The sequence below is a fragment of the Neovison vison genome, chromosome 14, assembly GCF_020171115.1.
Source record: "Neovison vison isolate M4711 chromosome 14, ASM_NN_V1, whole genome shotgun sequence".
Lineage (NCBI taxonomy): Eukaryota > Metazoa > Chordata > Mammalia > Carnivora > Mustelidae > Neogale > Neogale vison.
This window is the reverse complement of record NC_058104.1, coordinates 8,785,719-8,810,157: the sequence shown is the minus strand read 5'-3', so window position 1 is coordinate 8,810,157 and position 24,439 is coordinate 8,785,719. Positions and strand designations below refer to the sequence as shown.

Here is a 24,439-nt window from a genome sequence, read left to right as displayed (position 1 = left end):
AAGGGCGACCATGGTCTCCTCTGTGAGCATCTGCTCTCTGCTCCCAGCCTGGGAGCACAGCAAGGTCAGGGGACAGCCCCTGCCCCCCAGGTCTTTGCTGTCTGCTCTCACCCTTCTAGAAGCTCAGTTGGCGTGTGTGTCGGGTTGATCAGGAGCTGGAATGCAGCGAGGGGCCGTGAGGAGGCGGCTGACACGAAGGAAGTCTCGGTCACGTAACACACGAAACCTGGGACTGTGACAGAGGCCGACTCCACAGAAGGCAGGCTCTGTGGCAAATGCCCTCCCTTCCCCTGGCCTGTTTTCTCATCGGCAAAATGGGGAGAACAGCCACTTCCCTTAAAGGGTCTGAGTGGGGACAGAACGAGGCAACACAGAAAACAACGCATAATGACAGGAAAGTCACATGGATCCTTATTGCCAGATCCCCGCCCTGTATGGACAAAGGCTTCTCTGCCTTCTCTCCATCCACACCAGTCAGCCCTGACTGCCTCCTGCACGAAGTCGGGTAACAGGGACCCAAATCTCCACAAGCCGGTCTGTCCTTATCTCCTCCGTGTGCAGCAGGAAGACCCAGTAAAGGGAACCCTGGCTGTAACATGGGTCAGAGGCCTGTCGACTGCTGTCTCTGCATGGGGAAGTGGCACCGTGCAGAGGCCCAGACCCCACAGCCCAGCAGATATTTACTGGCAGTGGGACCGTAAGTGACGTTCATGACCTCCCATGGGACCTCAGTTTCCTCTTGTAAAATGAGGACCTAACAGACCCTGCCTACCTCTTGGGGTCTGAGGAGACTTTACTACTGTTTTAGAATAAGCTGGATTTGGATCTGTTTGGATCAAGCGTGGTAAGACACAAACACACGGAAATGAGAATGTATCCTCACAGATTCCCTAGCAACAGGAGAAACAGAACTCGGGGTGGGGCCATGCTGGGAGGCACCAAGGTCGGTCAAGAGGCCGAGGAAGTGAAGGGCAAACAGGGACAGGAGCCTTTATCATTCTGTAGAAAAGACAAGACAAAGCAGGATAAGCAGGCTGAGGACTGACCAGGGGGAATAATTTCAGCAGGTTCTGCAGATGAAAGGCTGTCTGGGGGGAATGGGGCAGAGGAACAGTGGCCTCCTGGAGCGTCACATAGAAGAGGTGGTTTTGGGTTCTAGCCTGGTTGGTGTGCCCATGAAAGGCATGCTCCTGGGGCACCGGGGTGGCCCAGTGGGTTGGACATCTGCCTTCAGCTCAGGTCATGGTCCCCAGGTCCTGGGATCAAGTGCCCCATTGGGATCCCTGCTGAGAGGGGGGCCTGCTTCTCCCTCTCCCCATCTCCCCACTCATGCTCTCTCTCTATTTTTTTGGGGGGGGTCTTTCTCTTAGGTAAAATCTTAAAAAATTAAAGTAAAATAAAAAGAAAGGCGTGCTCCTGAGCAAGTCTTTGCTATCTCTACGAACTGGCTAGCACTGCGAGGGGCTGTCTCCCCCGGTCAGTGAGGCCGCAGATGTCAAAGCATCAAGAATATAGCAAATGAGCAAAACACCCAGCACCCAGGAAGTGGGAGGGTTCGAACATTAACTCTGGGGCCTCCCTCTACTTGCTTTACATGGGTGAGTCTTCCCTTCCCGGCTGGGCTCTCATTTCTGGAGGGCTCACTGCGTGCCTGCCCCCAGCCAGGGAAGGACAAACCCTCTCTGAGCCTGGCCTCCTCCCTCTGATGGAAAACAAGAGGAAGTAAACAGAGTGCTTATGTCAGCCGTGGCACAGGAGCAGACTGTGCAGAGATAGAGATCAAGATCTGGCTCTCAGTTTCTCTTCCTTCCCTGTTCTCAGAGACCCGCTGTCATCTTTCATCACTCCATGGGCTGCCTCTCCTCACACTCACATCCCTGCTGCCTTTGTTTCCCCAGAAATTGACCAGCAGCTGGATGAAAGCAGCACTGGAGGGCTTTTGTAGGAAGGGCTGTGGGAGGAGACAGGAGGTGGGGCTGTGGCGGGAGCTAGGAAGAAGGACCGTCATTTGGGAAAGCACCAAGCTCACAAGGCACACAGACCCGTGGGCGGCGGGCTGGGGAGGGGAGGCTCAAAAAAAAAAGACACACAGACCTGAGCATGGTCCAGACTCCAGACCTTCCCAGTGGAGGGAACTGGAGCGAGTGAGGTGACCTGTCTGGGCCTTCGTTTCTTCCTTTGTTGGGTAGGAATTAAACTCCTTTACCTCACAGGATTTCCCTGAAAAGGAAAGGTAACAGGCAAGAGAGGTCCTTAAATTCCATGTCCTTGGACTCAAACTTCAGGGCAGGGCTTCTCAAACTTGAACAGGTTGGACTGGGAGGTACGTGTGTGTGTGTGTGTGTGTGTGTGTGTGTGAAGTAGGTATATATCTAACTTTGTAAGGAATGGCTGAATATTTGCACCTCTGTGCATTCCCACCAGCAGTATAAGACATCTCCAGTTGCTCCACTTCCTTGTCAACACTTAGCATTGGCTGGTCTTTCAGTTTGAGCCATTTAGCAGATATGTGATGTGATCTCACTGTGGTTTTCTTTCACATTTCCCTAATGACTAATGCTGTTACACATCTTTTCATGCGGTCGTGAGCTGTATGTCTCCTTTGACAAAGTATCTCTTCAAATCTTTAGCTCATGTTTTCAATTGGGATTTTTTTTTCCACAAATGTTGAGGGTTCTTTGTATATTTGGGATACAGATCCTTTGTGAGTTATGTGATTTGCCAATATTGTCTCCCAGTCTGTAGTGTCTCCTTATATTTTCTTGATGGCATCTTTTGAAAAACAGATTTCATCTTGAGGGGCTCCAATTTGTCAATATTTTCTTTCATACTTTTGGTGTTGAATCTAAGACATATGGCCTAACCCAAAGTCACAAAGATTTTCTCCTGTTTTTTTTTTTTCTTGACTTAAATAATTTTAGGGCTTACATTTAGGCTAATGATTCATTTTGAGTTAATTTTTGTAGATAGTGCAATATATGAATTGATATTCATTTTTTTAAAGATTTTGTTTATTTGACAGAGAGAAATCACAAGTAGGCAGAGAGGCAGGCAGAGAGAGAAAGGGAAGCAGGCTCCCTGCGGAGCAGAGAGCCCGATGCGGGGCTCAATTCCAGGACCCTGGGATCATGACCTGAGCCAAAGACAGAGACTTAACCCACTGAGCCACCCAGGCACCCCTGAAGTTCATTTTTAAATATAAATTTCCAGTTGTTCAAATGACTGTAATTTCTCCACTGAATTGCATTTGCATCTTCGTTAGAAATAAACTGACCCCAGAATTGTGGATCTCTTTCTTTACTCTGTTCTGTTCCATTGATCTATTTCTCTGTCTTGACACCAATACCTTTTGATGACAGTAGCTTTATAGTAAGTCTTAAAGTCAGATGGTGTAAACTTTGTTCTTCATTGTCAGTTTTTAGCCATTCTAAGTACTTTGAATTTCTATAGGAATTTTTTTTTTAAAGATTGCATTTATTTATTTGACAGAGAGATCACAAGTAGGCAGAGAGAGAAGAGGAAGCAGGCTCCCCGCTGAGCAGAGAGCCTGATGTGGGGCTGGATCCCAGGGCCCTGGGATCATGACCTGAGCTGAAGGCAGAGGCTTTAACCCACTGAGCCACCCAGGCGCCCCTCTATAGGAATTTTAGAATTGGCTATTCAATTTCCACAAAAGAGCCTGCTGAGATTTGGCTGGGATTGTGTTCTAGGTACATATGAATGGGGGGAGAATTGACATCTGAACTGCATTGAATACTGTTCATACTTAGGTATGAAATCTCCATTCATTAACCTTTAATTTCTCTCAATAATGTTTTATAGTTTTGTGTTCAGATCTTACACATCTTCTGTGGTACTTATTTCTAAGTATTTCATATTTTGAAGCTATCGTAAGTGGTATTATTTTCATTTGACTTCCATTTTTTGTGATTAGTATATAGAAAAACACTTGAGGGATGCCTGGGTGTCTCAGTTAGTTAAGCATCTGCCTTCAACACAGGTCATGTTCTCAGGGTCTTGGCATCAAGCCCCACATTGGGTTCCTTGCTCTGTAGGAAGTCTGCTTCTCCTTCTTCCTCTCCCTCTGTCTCAAACCCACTTGTGTGCTCTGTGTGTCTCTCTCTCTCTCTAATAAATTAATTAAATATTTTTAAAAAATTGATTTTTGTGTATTGCTTTTGTATCCTGTGACCTAGTTTATTTATTTTTTAAAGATTTTATTTATTTATTTGACAGGCAGAGATCACAAGTAGGCAGAGAGGCAGGCAGAGAGAGAGAGGAGGAAGCAGGCTCCCTGCTGAGCAGAGAGCCCGATGTGGGGCTCGATCCCCAGGACCCTGGGATCATGACCTGAGCCAAAGGCAGAGGCTTTAACTCACTGAGCCACCCAGGTGCCCCCTGTGACCTAGTTTAAATCACTTACAACTGTAGTGGCTTTTTTGGCCAATTCCATTGGATCGTCTACATAAACCATCAAGTCACCTGTTAATAAACAATTTTTCCTTCTTTCCTTCCAATCTGGATGTCTTTTGGCTCAGTTCTTATACTCACAGGATTTTATTTTGTACAGGTGACTGAGTGATGACAGAGAGAGGGTAGTGATACTGAAAGAAAGTTTTTAGAACTTACATTTCCTGCAGAGAATGAAAATGCCATGCCATAGAGGGCCACCTGGGGAAGCACTAGAAGAGGCAGAGGCAAGACCAAGGGGAAGGAAATGACCAAAACCTTTTGTGGGTTTTCCCCTGGCAAGATAAGCAAGGAAGGGGAAACAGTTTAGGATTGGCTAGTTTAATTAATTCCAGTGGGCTTTCGGTTACAGGTTACAACTATCTCTAGTTCTCTGGCACCTGACACAGGACTGACTCAGGGCAGATGAAATATTGGCTTGGTGGGTGAGAGTTAGATAAAGTAGGTGGTTTAGAGGACGGGTCCTGGATTCATTAGTTTGCACACGAAAGGCATGTTCCTAGGAATGCTCTTTGCTCTATCTAAGATAGGCTAGTTTTGGGAGGGACCATCTTTCCCCAGACAGCAAGGCCACAGGAACCAGAGCACCAAGGATGCAGAAAAATTTTTTTAAAATAGTTAATACAATTGCCCTGTGATGAATAAGTGCCAAATTACATAAACACAGAATCTAGGAAAAACACTTTTTTAAAAAATTTCTTTGTCTTGCCTTATTGCATGGGCTAGAAACTCCATCACAATTAGTGGAGGTAGTGAGAGCTTACATCTTGCTTTACTACTGGCCTTGGGGGGGAAGCAGAAGCAAGGTGAGGTACTGTGAAGGGGGAAGGAGCAGTGATGGATGTGGCCAATGAGAACAGGAGAACAAAAACTTAGAAGACCTTGGGGGAATATCTAAGGTAGAATTCTCAAAATGTGGTCCACAGCTCATAACCTTCACTCTCTCTCTCGCTCTCTCTCTCTCCTCATCACATGGCTTCTGACCCCTCCCCTATGGCCACCATCTGAGCTAAAAAGTTGCATTTAGGCTCTGCCCATCTATGAATCACGAAATTCCAGGCCCTCCTCCCACCAGAAACCCCCTCTGTGAGAGCCACAGTTCAGGACTGATTACTGGACACTCTCATTGCTGTTGAGAGAAGGGAGGATGAACAAACCCAGAAACCACACAGTGTCTGTGAGAAGTCGTGCCTCACAGTTCCAGTCATCATGGGGATCCAGCTGGGCCCAGGGGCCTGAACAGGACATGAAATGTGCAGCTTGCATATAGGGATACCGTATATGGGAACAATGGGACCCAAGGCACCTGGATAGCAGATACTCTACCAAAGTTTAGCTAGTAAACATGCATATTTAGTAAACATGCCATGTTGCCCAACAGAATGGGCTGGGGCACCCAATAATGGGGTCCAGCCCCCTTCTTGGGTGGCCAGGCAAAAAGGAGACTGTCCAGCCAGGACCCACAGCTAGTGAGATAATGTGGAAATGGAACTCAGGTGTCACCCCTCAGACAGACCAGGCCACCCTCTAGAAGAGCTGCTAAAAAGGCAGTCAGTCCCTTGTCCTCTCTTCTGTCCACTTTTCCAACTGTTACCATTCGCCCAACCACCTTCCACAGCCCAGAGGACTCCATGACATTAAGGTTCAGTTTCTTGATGGTGCCTCAATTTACTATTGGTGAAAATACATTCACCACACAATATTTTAAAGCTGAAAATGAGGCAATGGGTGTTTAAGGCCTGGTCAGATAAAGCCATTCCATGAAAATGCAGAATTTCTCTTCTCAGGCCTGGCAGGAAATATAAGAATTGCAGACATGGGGAAAGGGCAGGGGCTGACTGGCTGGCCTGGGAGAAGAGTGGAAAAAAACTGTGAGATCTGGGGAAGAAACAGAAAAGGAGAAAGGAAGTCAGTCTGCTTGCTTCCACCTCCAGAAGACGAGACCACTTCCTGTGATGAAATCGTGCTCTCCCACCATCACCATCTCCGCAGTAAGCCAACGCCAACCTCACTGGGGGAGGGAGGGAGCAGAGCCTCCTAGAACCTGCCCAGTGAGTCACCAGAGGTCCCAGCGCCACTCCCTCACGCCCAACCGCCACCAGTCACAAGCTGGCAGTGCGCTCCTTTGGAGATGGTCCAGAGACTGTCACCAGGGTGACTCTGTTGCTCTGGGCCTTATATCCCTCCTAGTCAAGGAGGCTATGGATTAGTCAGGAATCTCCCAGCTGTGGAGGGAATCACCCAAGGAGCATTAGAAAAACATTGCCTCCGGAGAGTCACCCTCCAGAACTCTGCTCTCAGGAGCTAAGGCCCAGAGGTTGTGAGGGACAACCAGACAGAAGCATCCAGAAGGAGCAGTATGCTCTGTGGACTCAGCAAGACTAGAGCTTGAGTCCTGGGCCTCCTATCTGAGAGTCATACAACCTAGGGCAGGTCTCCTCTGAGCCTTGGTCTCCTCACCTAGAGTAGAGAACAGAAGGACCTACAGATATGGTCTTGCATATCTGGTCATGGCCTCCAGAAGGTCCACCCTTTCCTCTTAACCATAGGGAGGGTGTGAGACTGCACAAAAGGACCTGATCAGGGCAGGGAAGGGGCCTGGTAGACTTGGGTCCTGCACAGGACAGCAGGGGAAGGGCTAAAGGGGAGGCCCTGCCAGGAAGGAGAGGGACAAAGAACAAGCTGGGTATTCCTGGTGCTGGGGCTGGAGGTTGAGGGCATCTGACCACCAGTGGTTCCCTCCTCCTTCTCTCTTCTCAGAGACTCCTGGCTGCCTGTCCTCTCGCTGGCAGACCTGGAGCTGGTCCTGCTGGCACCCCTTCCCCCGGGAGGACAAAGGCCAAGAGACACTCGGCCAATGTGCATCCAATGAAAAGGAGAGCTAGAGAGACAGAGACTGACTCCTAAGGAGAGGTAGAGGTGCTGGCAGGGGCCAGGAGCGGAGGCAGCAGAGGAGAGGCCACACATGGCCAAGGGCAGAACCACGGCCCTCAGCATGAGGATAAAGCTGAGGCCTCTCTCATGGCTCTCTGGGCTCTGACCACAAGGAAGCACTTTTGCAATATAGGAAAAGAAGAAACCAGATTGATAAAGGAAGTGCTGGTCATTCTGGGGGCCAGTGAGTTTGGGGAAGGCTCTCACCCTCCCTTGCTCTTCTGAAGGGGCCTGATCCTCGCTCTCTGGGTGTTTCCTGACTCCCCAAGGAGGCACCTCCTAGGGCCTCCCCTCTGGCCTTGACAGAGCTGCTGTCGTCTCCTCCTCAGGGAGGAGAGTGAGACAATGGGTCCGTTCCTGCTGCTGTCTCTGCTGCTGCTGCCGTCACGTCTGCAGGCCGGTGAGTGTCCGGGACACCCTGGCTCTGCCCCGAGGCCCAGCGAGTCCCCAGCAAGGGCTGTGGCTGGGCAGCTGGACCAGGGGTCTGCTGGGGGAGCTGGACAGGCCTCCCAGCCCCAGCAAGAGACGGGCTGGTCCCATAGTGCTGGTCAGCCCCAACCCTTCACCCTCCTCGCTACCCCATGCCTGGCGAGGGGAACACCCAGGCCAGGGAGCCAGTCCTACCATCTGTCCCACTACTGCCCGTGGGGGAGGGTGTCAGAAGGGCTGGGGTTATCGTCTTCATCTCTCCCCGTGGCTTCAAGTCTCTCCTCTCCGCTCCTGCAGGTAGATCAGCAGAGTGTGATCTAAATAACTACGGAATCAAGCAACCAGACCGCCTCTCAGCCCCCCAGGGTGGCTCCATCCGCATCCCTTTCTCCTTCTATCATGGCTGGCAGTTAGCCAAGGATCCCAGAGTGAGTGTAGCCTTGAGACAGACACACTTCCATGGGGAGATCATCTACAACAGTACTCGGCGTTTCATCCATAAGGACTACAAGAACCGGATCTCCCTTGAATTATCACTGGGTCAGAGGTCTGGCTCCCTGCAGATATCGAACCTGCAGGAGAAGGATGGGAATATGTACTTTTGCCGGATCCAAGTGGAAACATTAAGATGCGGCAGGAAGGTATGGCAGGCCATCAACGGGACCAAACTCACCATCACCCCTGGTGAGTCCAGCTGCCCCGGCAGCCACCACGCTCGCCCTGAGGCTCCTAAAGGCCATGGCGCCCGCATCCCCCCGGCCTGGCCCAGGCCCCACTCTTCCTGTGTGTCTTTCTCTTTCTCCGCCATCTCCCCAGGCCCCGGCTGCCCTCCTTGCCACTCCCTCACGGCTCCCTCCAGACCCAGGCCCCACGCCCCCAGCCTCAGCACCTTCTGGGCTGCCCAGTTATCCTCCCTTCTTGTCCTAAGCGGGGACTCCAGCCTGCCTCCCTGCCCTCACCCCCATCCATCCAGGATGTGGGCCACCTTCCCTTTGTCATGCGTCCACGAGTGCAGCCCCAGCCAGCCCCAGTCTTGCGTCTCCCCAGCCAGGGGCTCAGCCCAGCACCCAGCAGGTACCCAAAGATGACCCACCCGAGAGCCCAGTCTCCTGGCAACGCCCCATGACCTGTTTTCCCGATCCCCGCACTTCCTCCTCCTGCTCTGCTCCTCGGAACCCAGACCACAGTGCTCCCTGCCCAGCCCCATCCCTCCTCTCCTTTCCCATCTCCCTCTTCCCCTGCCTCCATCCTCTTTCCTCTCCTTGCTCCCCCATCCCTAGCCCCCGCCTCTGCCTGTACTGTCCCCGTTGTCCCCTCCGATCCGGCCCCTCCGTGCTGGCGGTTGGAGGCACGGCTGCAGCACTAGTACAGCCGCTCCCGCTCACTGTGCCCTGTGGGGTGAACACTTGGTAGCATCTCCCTGGTCAACCTGCGCCACGGCCCTACAGTAACAGCAGGTACTGCCTCGTCTTCCTGCCACAGGTAGGGACACTGAGGCTCGAACAGCTAAGGACCTGCCCAAAGCCACCATCGTAGTGCAGGTGGGACTTGAACCCAGCTTAACCCTGGAGCCTCCACTCTTAACCAGTAACTGCTCAGCCTCACCAGCTGACCTGAGGCTATCATTGTCTTGACCTATTGTTCATGAATAATGGATGTGCTACATTACTAGATCCTCCATGTAACCTGCATTTGTCCCCACAGCAGGGGGGAGGGCATCTCTCCCAGGAGCAGGCACTGGGGGGTGCGCTGTGTAGACTTCCTTAAAAATGAAAAACTGTAGGTTTGCTTTTTACAGCTACTCGCGCTGGCTGTTCCAAACTATACATCACTGCTCCTGGCGGGAAGGTCACACTGTCTGTGTCCCCAGCCCTGGTAACCACTGCCCCGTAGGACCACCGGGCTGGTTTTAGAGCAAATAGAAAATGGCTCACGACTGAATTAGGCCAGACAGGCTTGGGTTTATATTTCGGGCACCTCCTGCATCTTCCCCTAAATGGCCATTTTGGGGAGATTTTGGCTCTTCTCAGACCCCTCCTCCTCTTCCTTCCTTAATTCTCCTAACTCTTCTCATTTCTCGGTTTCAGTCACATTCGCTATGAGTTCTTCAGCAATAAGTTAATTTTTACATTTAGTACAATTAATTGGATATTCATGCTCATAATTTTTAAAATACAGAGAAGTAATAAAAAGATGTTTTTACCTAAGTGAAGTATCACCACACAAAAACAACCCCCTAAGGGAAATTTGCAGCAAGTAGAACTGAGAAGTCTGTGGTTGGCTTAATCATGCTTTTTCACATACAGATGTTTTCTTTTTGTATCCAAATCTCACTGTATTCTCCTCCGTATATTCCTCTTTTTATGTCTTAGCCCCAAATCCTATATTCCACTAGGGGCTGAAAATATTTTAATTTCTTCTGATTTTTGTATGCTTTCTTTTGACAGTAAAACTCACTAATCTAGTGAGGATTTCTTTTGGTATATGGTGTGAGGTAAGGAACTAAATTGATCTGCATAGCAAGAAACAAATCAATCGTCCCAGCTAGATTTAGGGAATCTTTTTTTCTCTTCTCCATTGACTCATAGGCCTGGACTTTTTGTAGGATAGCACCCACTTCTGGTCTGTCAACCCCATTTCCCTGTCTTTTCCCTTGTTGCTACCGCACTGTTCTAGGGATTGTAACTTGTCACGGTTCAGTGGCTGGTAAGTCTATGTCCATCAGAACCACATTACTTCCCTAAAAACCTTACTATTGTTTTGGTCTGTGTTTCACATAAATATTAGAATAAGCTCACCAAGTTCTGAAGAAAACACTTACAGGTATTTTTAAAACCAGAATTGCATTAAACCTATAAGGCAATTGCAGAGATGGAAATCAGTGTGAGTCCAATCTTCCCACCAGAATGGCCCCTATTTTATATCCTTCAGGAACCTCCACAGTGTTCTTCCACAGACCATGTAAATATCTCACAAGACGCTTTCCTCTAAATCCTCTATTTTTTTTAACGAATATGCAACATTATTTTTTGAATGTTCATTTTCGATAATTTTCACTAGAAAATATTGCATAAATTTTGGCCAAACACTGGGTTATAGGCACGTTTTCCTCTCCTCCCTACCAAACTCTACTAAAATGACAGCAAAGGGAAATGTTTAAGACAAAATCCACAAGGACAAAAAAGTATGTGAGTCATGTGGTCAAAAACAGTATTTGGGAAGCTGGAAACATGTAGACTAATTACCTGGCCTAGGAGACCAGGGGAGCTTAGCCCTAAACCAGCAGTGGGGAGACCAGGAAGAAAAGCAGTTTTTTAACTACAAAAACTCCTTGACTGTTCAGCAAGGGCGACCCCAGAACCCCTGACAGTGGGAGTACAAGGGCATCAGAAAGCTGGAGGATTGGGTGAGAATCTACTTAAGAAGCAGGGAACCTCTGGGCCCCTCCCCATCCAGCAGACTGGAGATTGCTTTCTGGAAAGGATGGACCAGAGGGACTTTGGGGGCACCACCCCAGGCATACTGGAGGCAAGGGATCAGTCCTTAAAACTGGAGATTTGGTGAACTGATGAGACCCTAAACGCCCAGCCCCCTTAGATGCCTCCCAGTTCTCAGGCAACCCAGCTGGTATCCCCCATCCCGCTAAGGGCAAGAAATCAGGAGATTCTTCTCTGGGAAATCTCTCTGATGGAAACCCCAAAGGATCCAGAAATCCTAACAGATCCTACAGCCCACTAGTGGACAAGCACTTTCTCCCAGACCACACACACGCCTCCAGTCAGCGTGGCTTCTGCACATTGACCTCCAAGGGGACAGCCCAGTAGCTGACAAGCACTTTCTTCCAGACCACACACACCGCTTCCAGTCAGCGTGGTTTCTGCACACCGGCCTCCAAGGGGACCAGGACATTGGGTCTTGGCCTCTCCAGGAATCCTCTAGTCCTGAGGATTGACCTCTCACCTCTGCTGCGCCTAGAGACACACCATTTAAAACTATGACTACATTAGACACTTAAGGAATCCTTCCCGGTGAAACACGCAGCAAAACAAATGGGGTGGTGGGGAGCAAAGGGGAGTAACTGGAAGGCACCAGAACAATGGAGGGAGAATAAAACTCAGATAACCACCATTTCCAGAAAGTTGAGGACACAAGCATGGAGCAACAGAGGGAGCTTTCCAAACAGACGAGGAGCTCTTAGGAACTTAAGCTATGATGGCAAAGATGGAAAAACCAGTAAAAGGATTGCAAGATCAACTTGACAGATTCACCTCAGAAGGCTGACAAAGATTCACAGATCTAGAAACTGTGGCGGGTTGGATAACAGCCCCCACAAAGACGTTTCCACACCCCAGCCCCCAGAACCTGGGACTATTACCTTACATGGTAACAGATGTGACTCAGTTGTCACAGAAGAGAAGGCAGTGTGGCCACAGAGCGGAGACTCAGGGGTGCAGTCTGGAAGCTGGCAGAAGTAGGGAACAGAGTCTCCCCTAGAGCCTCCCGAGGTTGTGAGGCCCTAGTCACACCTTGGTCTCTGACTTCTGGCCTCCAGGACGGAGAGAAGCTAAACTGCTTTAAGTCACCCAGTTTGTGGTCATTTCTTACAACAGCCTTAGGAAAGTCACATAGAGAAAAATTGAGGATTGGTCCAAGAACGCCAGCCTCTGAACTATGGGAGTTCCAGAGACAGAGAAGAGAGAAGGTAGTTGGAAGAAAATATCGACCAAATAACTCTTGAAATTTTCCAGAACGAAGGAGCCCAGAGTAATGGGTAAAAATAAAAAGACCTACCTTGAGACATTGCAACATGAAATTTCAGAATGTCAGGGGCCTAAAGATGATGCAAAAAACTTCCAAGGAGGAAAAAACAGGCCACGGGAAATTTGGGAATCGCCAAGGCTCTGGTGGTCTCCATAGCAACAGAGGAAGCTGGAAGACAATAATCGAATGCTTTGAAATTCTAAGAGAATATTCTTACATTCATTCATTCATTCATTCAACAAATATTTATTGAATGCCTACTGTGTGTAAGGTGCTAATACAGACATTAGGGAAACAGCAGGAAAGAAAGAAAAAAAAAGCCTAAACATGTCCACAACAATGCCTCTTGCACATAAGTACGGAAAGAAGGTTGAAGAGAAATCCAACACATTAATTCTGTGTGTTGAATGGTGGTGAAAAGAGAAAAGCAGGGAAATGGAGCAGAATCTGGGGGATAAAGGTTGCTAGGGGTTTTACCCTCTTCAGCTGGAACAGGAAAGGTCCGAGGGACATTAGAGCCAGGAGAAAGCAGCCATTGTAACAGGGTGACTGAGAAGAGGTTTGAGTAGAGCACAGGGTAGGGAAGCCAGTCAGGGATGGGACACACCTGCAACCATCTCCAGGATTGAGGAGCCAGGTAGAGAGAAGGTACTGGGACCAGAGAGAGGCTGTAGCTTTGGGGGAGAGTCAACATGTCTGGGATGGTTAGTTTTAGGCATCAACTTGACTAGGCTAAGGGATGCCGAGAGAGATGGTATGACATTCTTTCTGGATATGTCTATGACGGCATTTCCAGAAGAGTTTAGCAGTGGGTGGGCATCATCCAAACCCTTGAGGGCCTGAAAAGAACAAAAAAGTAGAGGATGAGCAGGGACCGCCACTTTTTCTGACCTCGGGCAGAGGTCCTGGTTCTTGGGATTTTGGAATCACACTGGGAATAATATAAATGGTTTCCTTGGTTCTCAAACCTATAGGTCTGGCCTGGAACCACACCCCCAGCTTTTCTGGGACTCCTGTTTGCAGACACAATGGCTTCTCAGCTGTCAAAATCACATGAACCCGTTCCTCAAAACTCTACATCTCTTTCTATACCCCATTGGTTTTATGTCTCTGAGACCGCAGATTAATACAAGATCCAGTGAGGAGGGGGCCAACAGTTTTGCTACGACTTACCCTCCTCTCTCCATCTCTTTTTTTTTTTTAAAGATTTTATTTATTTACTTATTTGAGAGAGAGCAAGATTGAGAGCATGAGTGGAGGTGGGAGGTGGTTCAGGGAGGGGCAGAGGGAGAGGGGAAAGCAGGCTCCCGTGCTGAACGGAGAGCCCAATGTGAGGCTCTGTCCCAGGACTCCGGGATCATGACCTGAGCTGAAGGCAGATGCTTAACTGACTGAGCCACCCAGGAACCCCTCTCCCTCTATCCCCGGATGGTGACTTCCAATGGCCACTGAATAGGAACCAGTGCGTGAGAGAGCCCATGGATGGAGTCCACCAAAACCAGCCTCCAAGGACACAAAGCAGGTGGAGAAGAGTCGGGGAGTGGATCTAAAGAGAAGCCAGCAGAAAAATCCAGCCCAGCCACAGATCTGTAGGAAGTGAAGGAATGTTCCAGTCAAGAGGGATCGGCAGGGCAGAGGCCATGAGGTGGGACATGTACAGCTGAAACAGATGAAGAAGCGGATGGTACAGGAGATGAGATCAGAACAGGCAGTGGGGGCAGATCCCGTGTGGCTCTGAAAACCAAGAAAAGAACTTTCACTTTCACAATGAATCTAGTGAGGGTTTCCTGCTGTGTCCTGATGTGCACTGATGTGTTCGGAGTGTCCCTCCAGCTGTTGTGTGGAGAATCAGACTGTAAAGACGAGCAAGGTCACCAGCAGGAACACCAGTGAGAGGTGATATGCCTTGAATAGGGTGACAACGAGGGCAGGGGAGATGCTGTCTATATTTGGAAGACTGAGCAGGCAGAATGTGCAGATGATGGGATGTGGGGGTAAGAAAGAGAAGAAGAGTGACTCTAGCATCTTGAGGGATGGACCTGCTATTGACCAAGATGGGGACCTGGGGGGAGGAGCAGGCTTGGGAAGAGATCAAGAGTTAAGGACAACTGAAATTTGAGACATTACAAGACAAACAAATGGAGGTGTGAGTAGGCATGAGATTTAGGAGTTGGCGGTGTGGGGAGAGAGGTGGCTGGGTATGTAACTTTGGGCGGGATTAGCATGTTGCTGCTGGTTCATGCCATGGGACTGGATAAATTATCTGGGAAGTGAATGTAGATAGACAGGGGGTCCTAGGACTGAACTAAGGAGGTCCCATGACTGTTTCGGGCTGGGAATAGGAGGAATCAATAAGAAAACAGAAGGCACTACTAGGGACGCGGGAAAAGAACAAAGAGAGAACAGTGTCCCAGAAGCCAGGTGAAGAACCCACGTCATGAAAAGAACATTGAATGCTGGAGGGTCGAGTAAGGTGGTGAAAGGGGGGGGGTGAGGGATCTAAATCCTTAGTTTCAATGGTAGGAAGTAAATAAACACAACTTGAGTCAAGAAACAGCAGTATGTGCATGTGATTTAGAAAAACAAGCCTAATGTCAGAATTAGGTGGGCTTATGCAGGGGCTACTGTTTTTATACACTGTATGGAATTTGTGAACTCTTTAAATTATGTGCCTTTTGGGGCGCCTGGGGGTGCAATTGGTTAAGCAACTGACTCTTGGTTTTGGCTCGGGCCCTGATCTCAGGATCCTGAGACTGAGCTCCTGTCCTGCTCCGCACTCAGAAGGGAGTCTGCTTGGGATTCTCTCCCTCCCTCTTCCTCCTCCCCACCTGTCCCTGTACTCTCCCTCTCAGATAAATAAATCTTTTAAAAAATAAATTATGTGCCAGGGCGCCTGAGTGGCTCAGTGGGTTAAAGCCTCTGCCTTCGGCTCAGGTCATGATCCCAGGGTCCTGGGATCGAGCCCCACATCGGGCTCTCTGCTCAGCGGGGAGCCTGCTTCCTCCTCTCTCTGCCTGCCTCTCTCCCTACTTGTGATCTCTCTCTGTCAAATAAATAAAATCTTTAAAAAAAATCTTTAAAAATAAATTATGTGCCTATAGAAGTTTGATAAATGTTAAATTTTGAAAATAATAAAGGCACTGGTAATACTTGCACATCATTAAAAAAAAAGGTCAAACAATACCGAACCGAGTCCAATGACAAGTACATTCCTTCCTCTGCACTTTATTTCCCAACCACTACTTCTTTCTGAGAAATGTTCTCTCTTACAGATATAGATATAGATACAAAACCCAGATAGAATCAAACTGTATGCTATTCTGCTCTATGACTTGTTTTCATGTCCCCGTACAACAAAGTATTTTTCCATTTCAGCACATACACAGCTTTGCCTTTTTTTAAAAATATTTTATTTATTTATTTCACAGACAGAGATCACAAGTAAGCAGAGAGGCAGGGGGAAGAGAGAGAGGGGGAAGCAGGCTCCCCGCTGAGCAGAGAGTCCAGTGCAGGGCTCCATCCCAGGACCCCAGGATTATGACCCAAGCCGAAGGCACTGAGCCACCCAGGTGCCCCCCCTTAACCTGCATTTTAAAAAAAAGAAATTATGAATGGATAGTAGTGTCAGGGTTATCGTTTTATGAAATGAATTAGAATTGCCTCATTTTCTGTATTTCTCTGTGTTCTAGAATCTATTTGGGAATTATTTTTTCCTTAAATTTTCACAAGAATTTACCCATAAAACCTCCTGAGCTTGGAATCCTTATGATGGGTAGTTCTTTAATAGAATTCCCTTTTTTTTCCCAAGCTTGTTTTTTCTTTAGTAAAATCTACTCTGGCTGTGGGACTCAAACTCATGATCCCCAAACCAAGAGTCTCATGATCTTTTGATCGAGCCAGCCACGCACCCCTAAAGTTCTTACTTCTTGGTTTACCTCTCACTGAAATTGTACTACTTAGCTCCATTTCCCAAAGTTTTTATTTCAGAAAATCATCCAATTCAGAGTTTTTAAAATTTATCAACCTATAATTGAGCATATGCAATCACAAATGATTTCAACAGACTCTTATTAGGTTTGCAAGAGTCTTGTCTGTTTTCTTCTTTGTTTCTTGTTTGTTTGTTTGTTTGTTTGTTTTTCCCCTAAATAATGACTTTCTGCATTTATTTCTATTATCCTGATTCCTAATAAATTTATTCCTACATAGCTTTCATTACTTGTTTCCCTCTGAGTTTTCTTAGGGCTGGCTTCTTTCTGGTTTTGGTACTTCTTCTGTTCATTTTCCAAATTTCATCTGGTTTTAAATAATAAAAGCACTTAATACTATGAATTTGCTTAGAGTATGGCTTTAGTCACATTTTAGGAGGTATTTTTTTAAAATATGTATTCCTTGGATTTTATTTTTCTAGATAGCATGTTATATACATTTGTTGAGGAGTTTAAAATTTTTATCTCAATTAAAAGATGGTTTTATTATTCCATTCCAATGAGGGTCAACAGAAAATTTGGTCCATACTAACCTGAAGATTTTATTGGCATTGAATTTTTTCCAGTAGCTTAGCATTCTGTCAGTTTTTACACAGTGCGTTAAACATCTACAAAGGTACAATCTATTTGTAGAAGTTCAGTATATATTAATTTAATCTTAAAAACATATTTCTGGGGCTCCTGGGTGGCTCAGTAGGTTAAAGCCTCTGCCTTCGGCTCAGGTCATGGTCTCAGGGCTCTCTGCTCAGCAGGGAGCCTGAGTCCCTCTCTCTCTGCCAGCCTCTCTGCCTACTTGTGATCTCTCTCTGTCAAATAAATAAATAAAATCTTTAAAAAAAAACAAACATATTTCTAATATATGTTAGGCGCTTTACAGATGTTTTATCACTTACTAAAACAATCCAAAAAGGATAAATACTGTTTGGTTCTACTTATAACAAGTTCCTAGAGCAGTCAAATTCATAGAGACAGAGACAGAAGAGTGGGTGCCTGGGGCTAGGGAAGGGAGTGTGTAGTGAGTGCTTCATGGGGACAGAGTTTCGATCTGAGAAAACAAAAAAGTTCTGGAAAAGGATAGTGGTGATGGCTGTACAACAGTGTGAATATACTTAATGCCACTGAACTATATACTTAGATATGGTTAAAACAGTAAATTTTATGTTACCTATACTTTACCACAATGAAAACATTTTTTCTTTCCAAAAAAAAAAAAGAAAAAAAATTTTTTTCTTTCCTATAATTTAGGGATCCCTATTTGTTGGCGATGAAATGAGATTCTGAGGTCACACCACTGATGGGAGGTAGATAGAGTCAGCATCTAAGCTGGATGATGTGGATTCATTACCCGCTCCCTGTGTGAGAGCTTTAGAGAGTGGTCCCCACCCCCAGTGTTCCCCAAAGTAGGGAACAAGATGTGACAGTTTCACCCAGAAACCTCCAGTCCTCCAGGGGAAAATCGGCTTAATTCTCATGTCTTCTCAGCTGTCGAGACGACCACCACTGCCCCCACCACCACTGGCCCCACCACCACTGACGTTGGTGACTTGGAAGACAGTAAGAGTTCAACGTCTCCAGTCCTGAGTCTGGAAGCTGCAGTAGGGGTAGCGCTGGCTGTTGCTGTGCTCATAATTGCAATTTTGGGACTGATACTCTATCTCAGGCGGAAGAGAAGCAAAGGTAAGTGGTTCTGGGCCATGCCCCCCACCAAGCTTCCCTACTGAGTGTTTCTCAGAACAACCTGCATCACAATGACCCCCAGGTCCTTCTGCATTAAAAAATGCAGCTCCAGGGGCACCTGGGTGGCCCAGTGGGTTAAGCCTCTGCCTTCTGTTCAGGTCATGAGCCCAGAATCCTGGGATCCAGCCCAGCATCGGGCTCTCTGCTCAGCAGGGGGCCTGCTTCCCCCCTCCCCCTCTGCCTGCCTCTCTGCCTACTTGTGATCTCTGTCAAATAAATATATAAAATCTTTTTTTAAAAAAAAAAATGCACCTCCCTGCTGGGCTTGAGGTCCGGGCTTGGGAATCTAAATTTTTAAAGGTCTCATCAAGTGCTTTGTGTGTGTGTGTGTGTGTGTGTGTACACATTTAGTTTTATTGTAACAAAGCAACTTGTACACTTTTAACGTTTAAAACTGAGCATCATTTTCCTTTCCAGTGAAACAAAAAGAAAATTTTAAAATAAATAGGAACAAAATTACAATAGAGAATGTCAATTCCAAATAAGATCCTACAAGTTCTGCTGATTCTCCCATCAAGTGGCAGGGCTCAAGTCATCATTAGGAGAGAGTTTTATTTTAAAAGTGTCATCTTAAACTGCAAGGATGTCTGTTAAACATGCCAAAGGAGAAGCCATGATGTCAAAATGCCCACTTAACCCACCCAAACATCTCAAACCCACCCTTTGCTGACCTTCTATAACTCCATTTTTTAAAGTTTTTTCTTTCTTTTTTTTTTAAACAAGAGAAAGTAGACAGGTACATGTTGGTAAATGCTAACTGTCCATATTCACATAGAGACACAGTGTACTCTGAGCCCAATATACAAAGGAGGGAAAAAGCTTGAATTCTATGCACTACTACACAGGGGCCTAGCACCCTCCGGTTTCCAGCAGAGCTAAGGGAGCAGAAGGTTTTTCTTTTTTCCCACAGAGCACGGTGGTGTTGATTCCATAAAGTTTTTGTTTTTGTGTGTGTGACCAAGTTTGAGAACCAGTGCGGCAGACCCTGGAGCAGGGTGATTGGAGATAACAAATGTAAATAAAGCCTAGGTCCTGCTTTCAAGGAACTCAGTGCTGGAGGGAGGGGAGAGGGAGTGATGGCCTCATTTAGAAAGAGCTGTGGTAGGTTGGGAGAAAGGAGGGGAAGCAGTGAGGAATTCCCATAGGAAGTGACCCCTGCAAAAAGTCTCAAAGAATATGAGAATTAGCCAGGCAAACAGTGAGGGTAGTGAAGAGGTCACTATCCATGCAGGGGCAGGAAATCAGGGAGGGAACCATAGGTAGCTCAGTGCTGTGGAAAAGGCTGGTGATGGGAGAGAGAACCTTGTAAATGACTCCCAAGAGCCTCTGATCCCAGAGGCAACGTGAAGCAGGGAAGTGGCCACCTCAGGTCCGCCTTAAAGATCCATCAGTCTGTGCTGGTGGGGCCAGAGGTGGGCCAGGCAGGGCCATTCTAAGCCAATGGCAGTGGGTGGAGGAAATGACAGCCAGATCCTGGAAAAGTTTAAGAAGGAAAACCAGTAAGACATGGGGGTTGGGCTGGTGTAGAGGTGAGGGAGTGGGAAGAACTAGGGTGAATGAGTCCTCGGGGAAACCACCAAGCAAATTAGAGAACACGGAGGTCAAGACCATGTTTGGGGGAGGACGATGGTTCCTTAGTCTGGGGTATGTTGGAGATGTGCCTGTGCGGCCTCTGCGTAGAGATGTCCCTCAGCAGTGTGGGTGTCTGCATCTATAGCTCAAGAGGACAGGGCTAGAGGCGTTCATCATTTACACCCCACCAGCCTCCAGTATTGATCTGAAATTCCTCTGAAGAAAACTTTCAGTGAGAGGAGATTAGCTGCGGGAGATACTAAAGCACAGAGTGAAGAGCACAGAGTCTGGGCTACTGCAGGCAGGTCCTGGCTGCGGGAAACGCCGGTGCAATGGTCCTATTACTCTCTGCCCCAGCTCACCCGTCGGTGAAATGAGAAGAGTAATAACACTCACCCCGGGGTTGTCATGACAATCACATGCAACGCATCGAGTCTAGATCTCGGCACAGAATAAGGACCATATGAGCATTAGCGCCTGCAATTTTAAGCTGTAATGATTGAAATGATTCAATCCAGTCCTATGGAAACACAGATAAACCAATATCCAAGAAGAGAAAATCCCAAAAATAGGCAGGATGAAACAGATCAAAATATATTCAGAATTTAGTAGGTTAATCAGCAGCATTTCTAATCAATGGGGAAGGATGAGAGTCATTCAGTACACGGTGCTGGAACAAGTGAGCAGCCATCTGGGGAAAATAATATTATCTCATAATTCGCACCAAAATAACTTCACAGAGATCAATCAAAAAGTTAAATGAGGGGGAAAATAACCCCAGTACTCGAGGAAAGCACGGGAGACCATCTCATGTCCATGCAGTGGAGATGGCCTCCCTAAGTATGATGGAAAACCTAAAAGCCATGAAGAAAAAAGTTGACAAACTCAACATATACAAATTATTCTTCATTCTGCAGAGGAAAAGTCACAGCAGCTGTCTCTAGAGTGAGTCTGAGGGTCGGAGAGGAAGAGCTGTGACAGTCACTGAGGGAACAGAAGATGGTATTTCAGGATTCCACCCAGATGAGAAGCCAGAGCTCTGTAAAAGCATCACTGCGCATGATCATGTCTCCCCCATGCAGGTGTAGAAACTTCTAGAACGTGTTGGTTAGAAGTTATGTTCCCCTGCTGGCACCACAGAAGAAAAGTAACAGGGCTTACCTAAGACAGAGTTCCTTGTTTCCCCTCACAGAAAAGGATGAGAAGGCGGATGGCAGAGGCTGCTGTCCTCAGGCACTCAGGCTTCTAGCTTCCTGCTCACTGTCCTAGCTACTGGCTTCTGTCCTGAAGGTTGCCTCATGATCCAAGATGGCTGCTTGGAGTCCAGCCATCATTTCTGAATCCAGGCAGGAAACAGGAGGAAGGAAGAAAGGACAAAAAGACCATGCTGCAGCTGTTTGTCCTTTAGTCCGTCTTCGTGAAAATCGTACCCACAACTTCCCCTTGAATCGTATTGGTGAGGATGCAGTCATATTCCCCACATCTGTCAGTAGGGGAGGACGCTGCCACCCCAAATAAAACCAAGGTTCTGTAACTGAGTAGAAAGAAATAAATGGAAATTGGGTAAGCAAAGAGCGTCCGCTGCCATAGGCCTCTTCCAGAATTAGAGATGTGTCAGCTAAGTGTGGCCTAAGGACAGGGGAACAGGAGAGGTCAAGGAGCTCGTGAGAGGGGGAATGCAGAGGAGAGGGTCAGCAGGGAGCTTGGACAGCCGGAAAGAAAGTGGATTATTAAGGCACAAGAGTTCACGGGGTCAAAGCGCAGGCATAGCAAGCAGGATGATAACAGGAGAAAGCTGGAAGGACAGAAAGTTGTAGCAGACACGTGATGCTGGCGTTTAATATTGCGGAGTTCTCAGTCCCAGGGATTAAAAAAAAAAAGAGAAAGTCCAGGGTATGGCAGAAGAGAGGGTCCTGGAGTTTGGGGGACGTAGGAGTCCTGTGTGTCCAGAGGGTTTTCTCCGTAGATGGTGGGACCTCCCAGGATGGTGTTGGGTGGTGGAGGGCATGTCTGCGATGCAGGGGCCAATCCTTGGGAAACGCCCCAGAAAGACTCTGGAGGATGAGGAAGGAAGGGGCTGGTGGGGAGACTGGCAGGTCTCAGGAGTGGAGGGAGGAGAGGAATGGGCTGCAGCTCAGACCCGGGTCCCAGCCATGAGGCTCACAAGGCAGGAGAGAAGAAACCACCACTCAGGAAAGCACAAAAAGCCAGTGTTTCAGGATAGGAGGAAGCAGGGGGGTCTGAGACAAAGTGGAAGGAAAGGGACGGGTGGGCAGGGCCTCGGCAGTAGAAGGAGCAAGGTTGAGGGATGCTTGGGGAATTCAAGCAGGGGGGAAGGAAACAAACGGAAAAATTGAGGTTGGGAGAGAAAAACGATGCAGGCAAGAGCTGCTCCCCTGATGTGCTGTTGACAGCCCCAGGACAGGGTTGGGCAGCCTGAGGAGGACAGCAGGTGTCACTCTGAGTCCCAGGTTGGTCCAACAGAGCAGCTCCACTGCCCTGGTCTCTCTGGAGGTTGGTCTCAGAGCACACAGAGCAGGAAGGCAGGGAGGAGAGGCGCCCTCTATAGGTGGTACCCTAACATGCCGCTGTTCTCCCGCAGGTCTGAAGACTAACGCCAGAGCGGTACCCAAGTGAGTGCTTGTCCCTCTTGGGAAATAAGGAAATTCCTTCTGGGAAGGGCACAGGGCCTCTGTCACTCCACTCTCCTGGTCCTTTCCCAGGGGGTGTCTCTTTTCTCAGAGCCCCTTCCCTCCTCAGCTCTTAACCTCGCCTCCCTCCCTCCCTCCCTCTGTAGCCCTCTTCCTCTTCACCTTCCCACCTCCCCGTCCCTCCAGCCCATCTTCTGGACATCTGTCCTTCTCTCCAGCCCCTTTCCTCCCCTCTCTCCCCTCTGGCCAGAAGACCGGAGGTGGGTAGAGCTGGTGTTCATTCTCTAGTTTGTACCAACAACCACAGGGCAGATAAGACTTCACCCTTCCCAAGGCTCTTCCAACAAAGCTGCTTCTCCAGGACCATCTGCCTTCAATAGGCCTGTGGGACCTCTACTGGCTACACTGCAAACTGCCTCTCGGACAATCCAGGACGCCTCCTGAGAGCCTCAAAACAGAGCTCACGTCGGAGTGTCAGGCCTTCCCGTGCCCCTCCCTGCCCATATACACACACACGCACAGAGAAACAGCCCCACACAGGTTTGAACTTTCTTCTGTCCAGCCTCTAACCCACGTTCTGCCCTCTCCTTATACAGCGGATCCTTCCAAAACACAGAGGAGAAGTATGAGAACATCGGGATTAAAAGTGAGTTCTGACTGCCCTCACTCCTATCCTTCCCTACACACCCCCTACTCACACACGGGCCCCACCATTCCTAGTCCTGACCCTGGTCCTGACATGGCAGATGACCTCACTGCTGGAGGCTCCAGCCCATTTCTCTACCCTGGCCGTATGCTCCTGAGCCCAGCACACCTTGATTTTTTTCTAGGACAACAAACAGAGCCCCGGCTGGAGCCCAAGCTGGAGCCCAAGGTAAGCATCTCAGACTACGGCCTGAAGGAATTAAAGAAAAGTTTGGGGGCACCTGGGCGGCTCACTGGGTTAAGCCTCTGCCTGCAGCTCAGGTCATGATCTCAGGGTCCTGGGATGGAGCCCCGCATCGGGCGCTCTGTTCAGCGGGGAGCCTGCTTCCTCCTCTCTCTCTGCCTCTCTGCCTACTTGTGATCTCTCTCCCTCTCTCAAATAAATAAATAAATAAATCTTAAAAAAAAAAAGAAGGAAAGAAAGAAAAGTTTGGAGAAGGTGGGGTGAAGGGAGCAGAGGGACTGCGCGCAGTGTCGGTGAACACTCAGGTGCCGGATTCCTGCTCTCAGGTGGGGACAGCTCCCCTTCCACGGTCTCACCCCCTTCTCCTTCCTTCTCGCCAGGATGAAGCCCAGGACGACAACCCCATCCTCTATGCCTCCCTCACCCTCTCCAGCTCCTCATCACAGGCAGCACCTCCCCACCTCCCTCCCAAGGAGGCCCCGCAGGAGGAGACCCTATATTCTCTCGTAAAGGCCTGACAAGTGGGACTGGAGAATGACGTCCTTTGACTGAGCTGCCCAGCGGGTCACAGCCTCTGATAATGACCCCGGCCAGACGGGAAGACTCAGAAGCCAGTGGGTGTGGAAGGCCTCCAATGACTACAGAGAGACAGAGCCATCTGCTCCAACCCCCTCTCCACCTTCCCAGCCCTTGCTCACAAGAGTGAAAGGACTGGTAGAATTTGCCCGAAGGCATCTAAGGAGAAAACTGATGGCACCTTCCATTTCTGTCTTCTCCTTCTCACCACGAATGAATTATAATAAAAGGTCACACCCGAGATCCCTCCCCCAGTACTGGAGTTGGGTGACTGCCTCGGGGCGGGACACAATAAACCCGACAGCGCTGGTAGCCAGACCAGAAGCCAGGGGCTGCCCCTCCTCTGCCCATTCCCCTTCCCCTCCGATCAGAACGAGCACACACTTGCCAAGTGCACCACCTCGTTTAGGCGCCTCCAACCAGCTGTGCCCAGA

General features: G+C 48.5%; 1 protein-coding gene across 1 annotated transcript; it reads left to right on the top strand.

Annotated features, from left to right (window-relative positions):
- The first annotated feature begins 7,574 nt into the window (after positions 1-7,574).
- On the top strand, positions 7,575-24,246 carry LOC122895776 (paired immunoglobulin-like type 2 receptor alpha). Its single transcript, XM_044233454.1, has 7 exons — positions 7,575-7,804; positions 8,131-8,517; positions 18,063-18,257; positions 22,492-22,522; positions 23,137-23,186; positions 23,371-23,414; positions 23,810-24,246. The coding sequence occupies exons 1-7, from the start codon at positions 7,750-7,752 to the stop codon at positions 23,945-23,947; spliced, it is 900 nt and encodes a 299-aa protein (XP_044089389.1). The 5' UTR covers positions 7,575-7,749; the 3' UTR covers positions 23,948-24,246.
- The last annotated feature ends 193 nt before the right edge of the window (positions 24,247-24,439 follow it).

What these genes read in the sequence shown, in the direction of transcription:
- LOC122895776 (XM_044233454.1), top strand. Translation starts at nt 7,750, where the DNA reads ATGGGTCCGTTCCTGCTGCTGTCTCTGCTGCTGCTGCCGTCACGTCTG. An exon ending in CAGGCGGAAGAGAAGCAAAG is followed by an intron (nt 18,258 to 22,491) that starts GTAAGTGGTTCT and finishes GTTCTCCCGCAG; the next exon opens with GTCTGAAGACTAACGCCAGA. An exon ending in AGCCCAAGCTGGAGCCCAAG is followed by an intron (nt 23,415 to 23,809) that starts GTAAGCATCTCA and finishes CCTTCTCGCCAG; the next exon opens with GATGAAGCCCAGGACGACAA.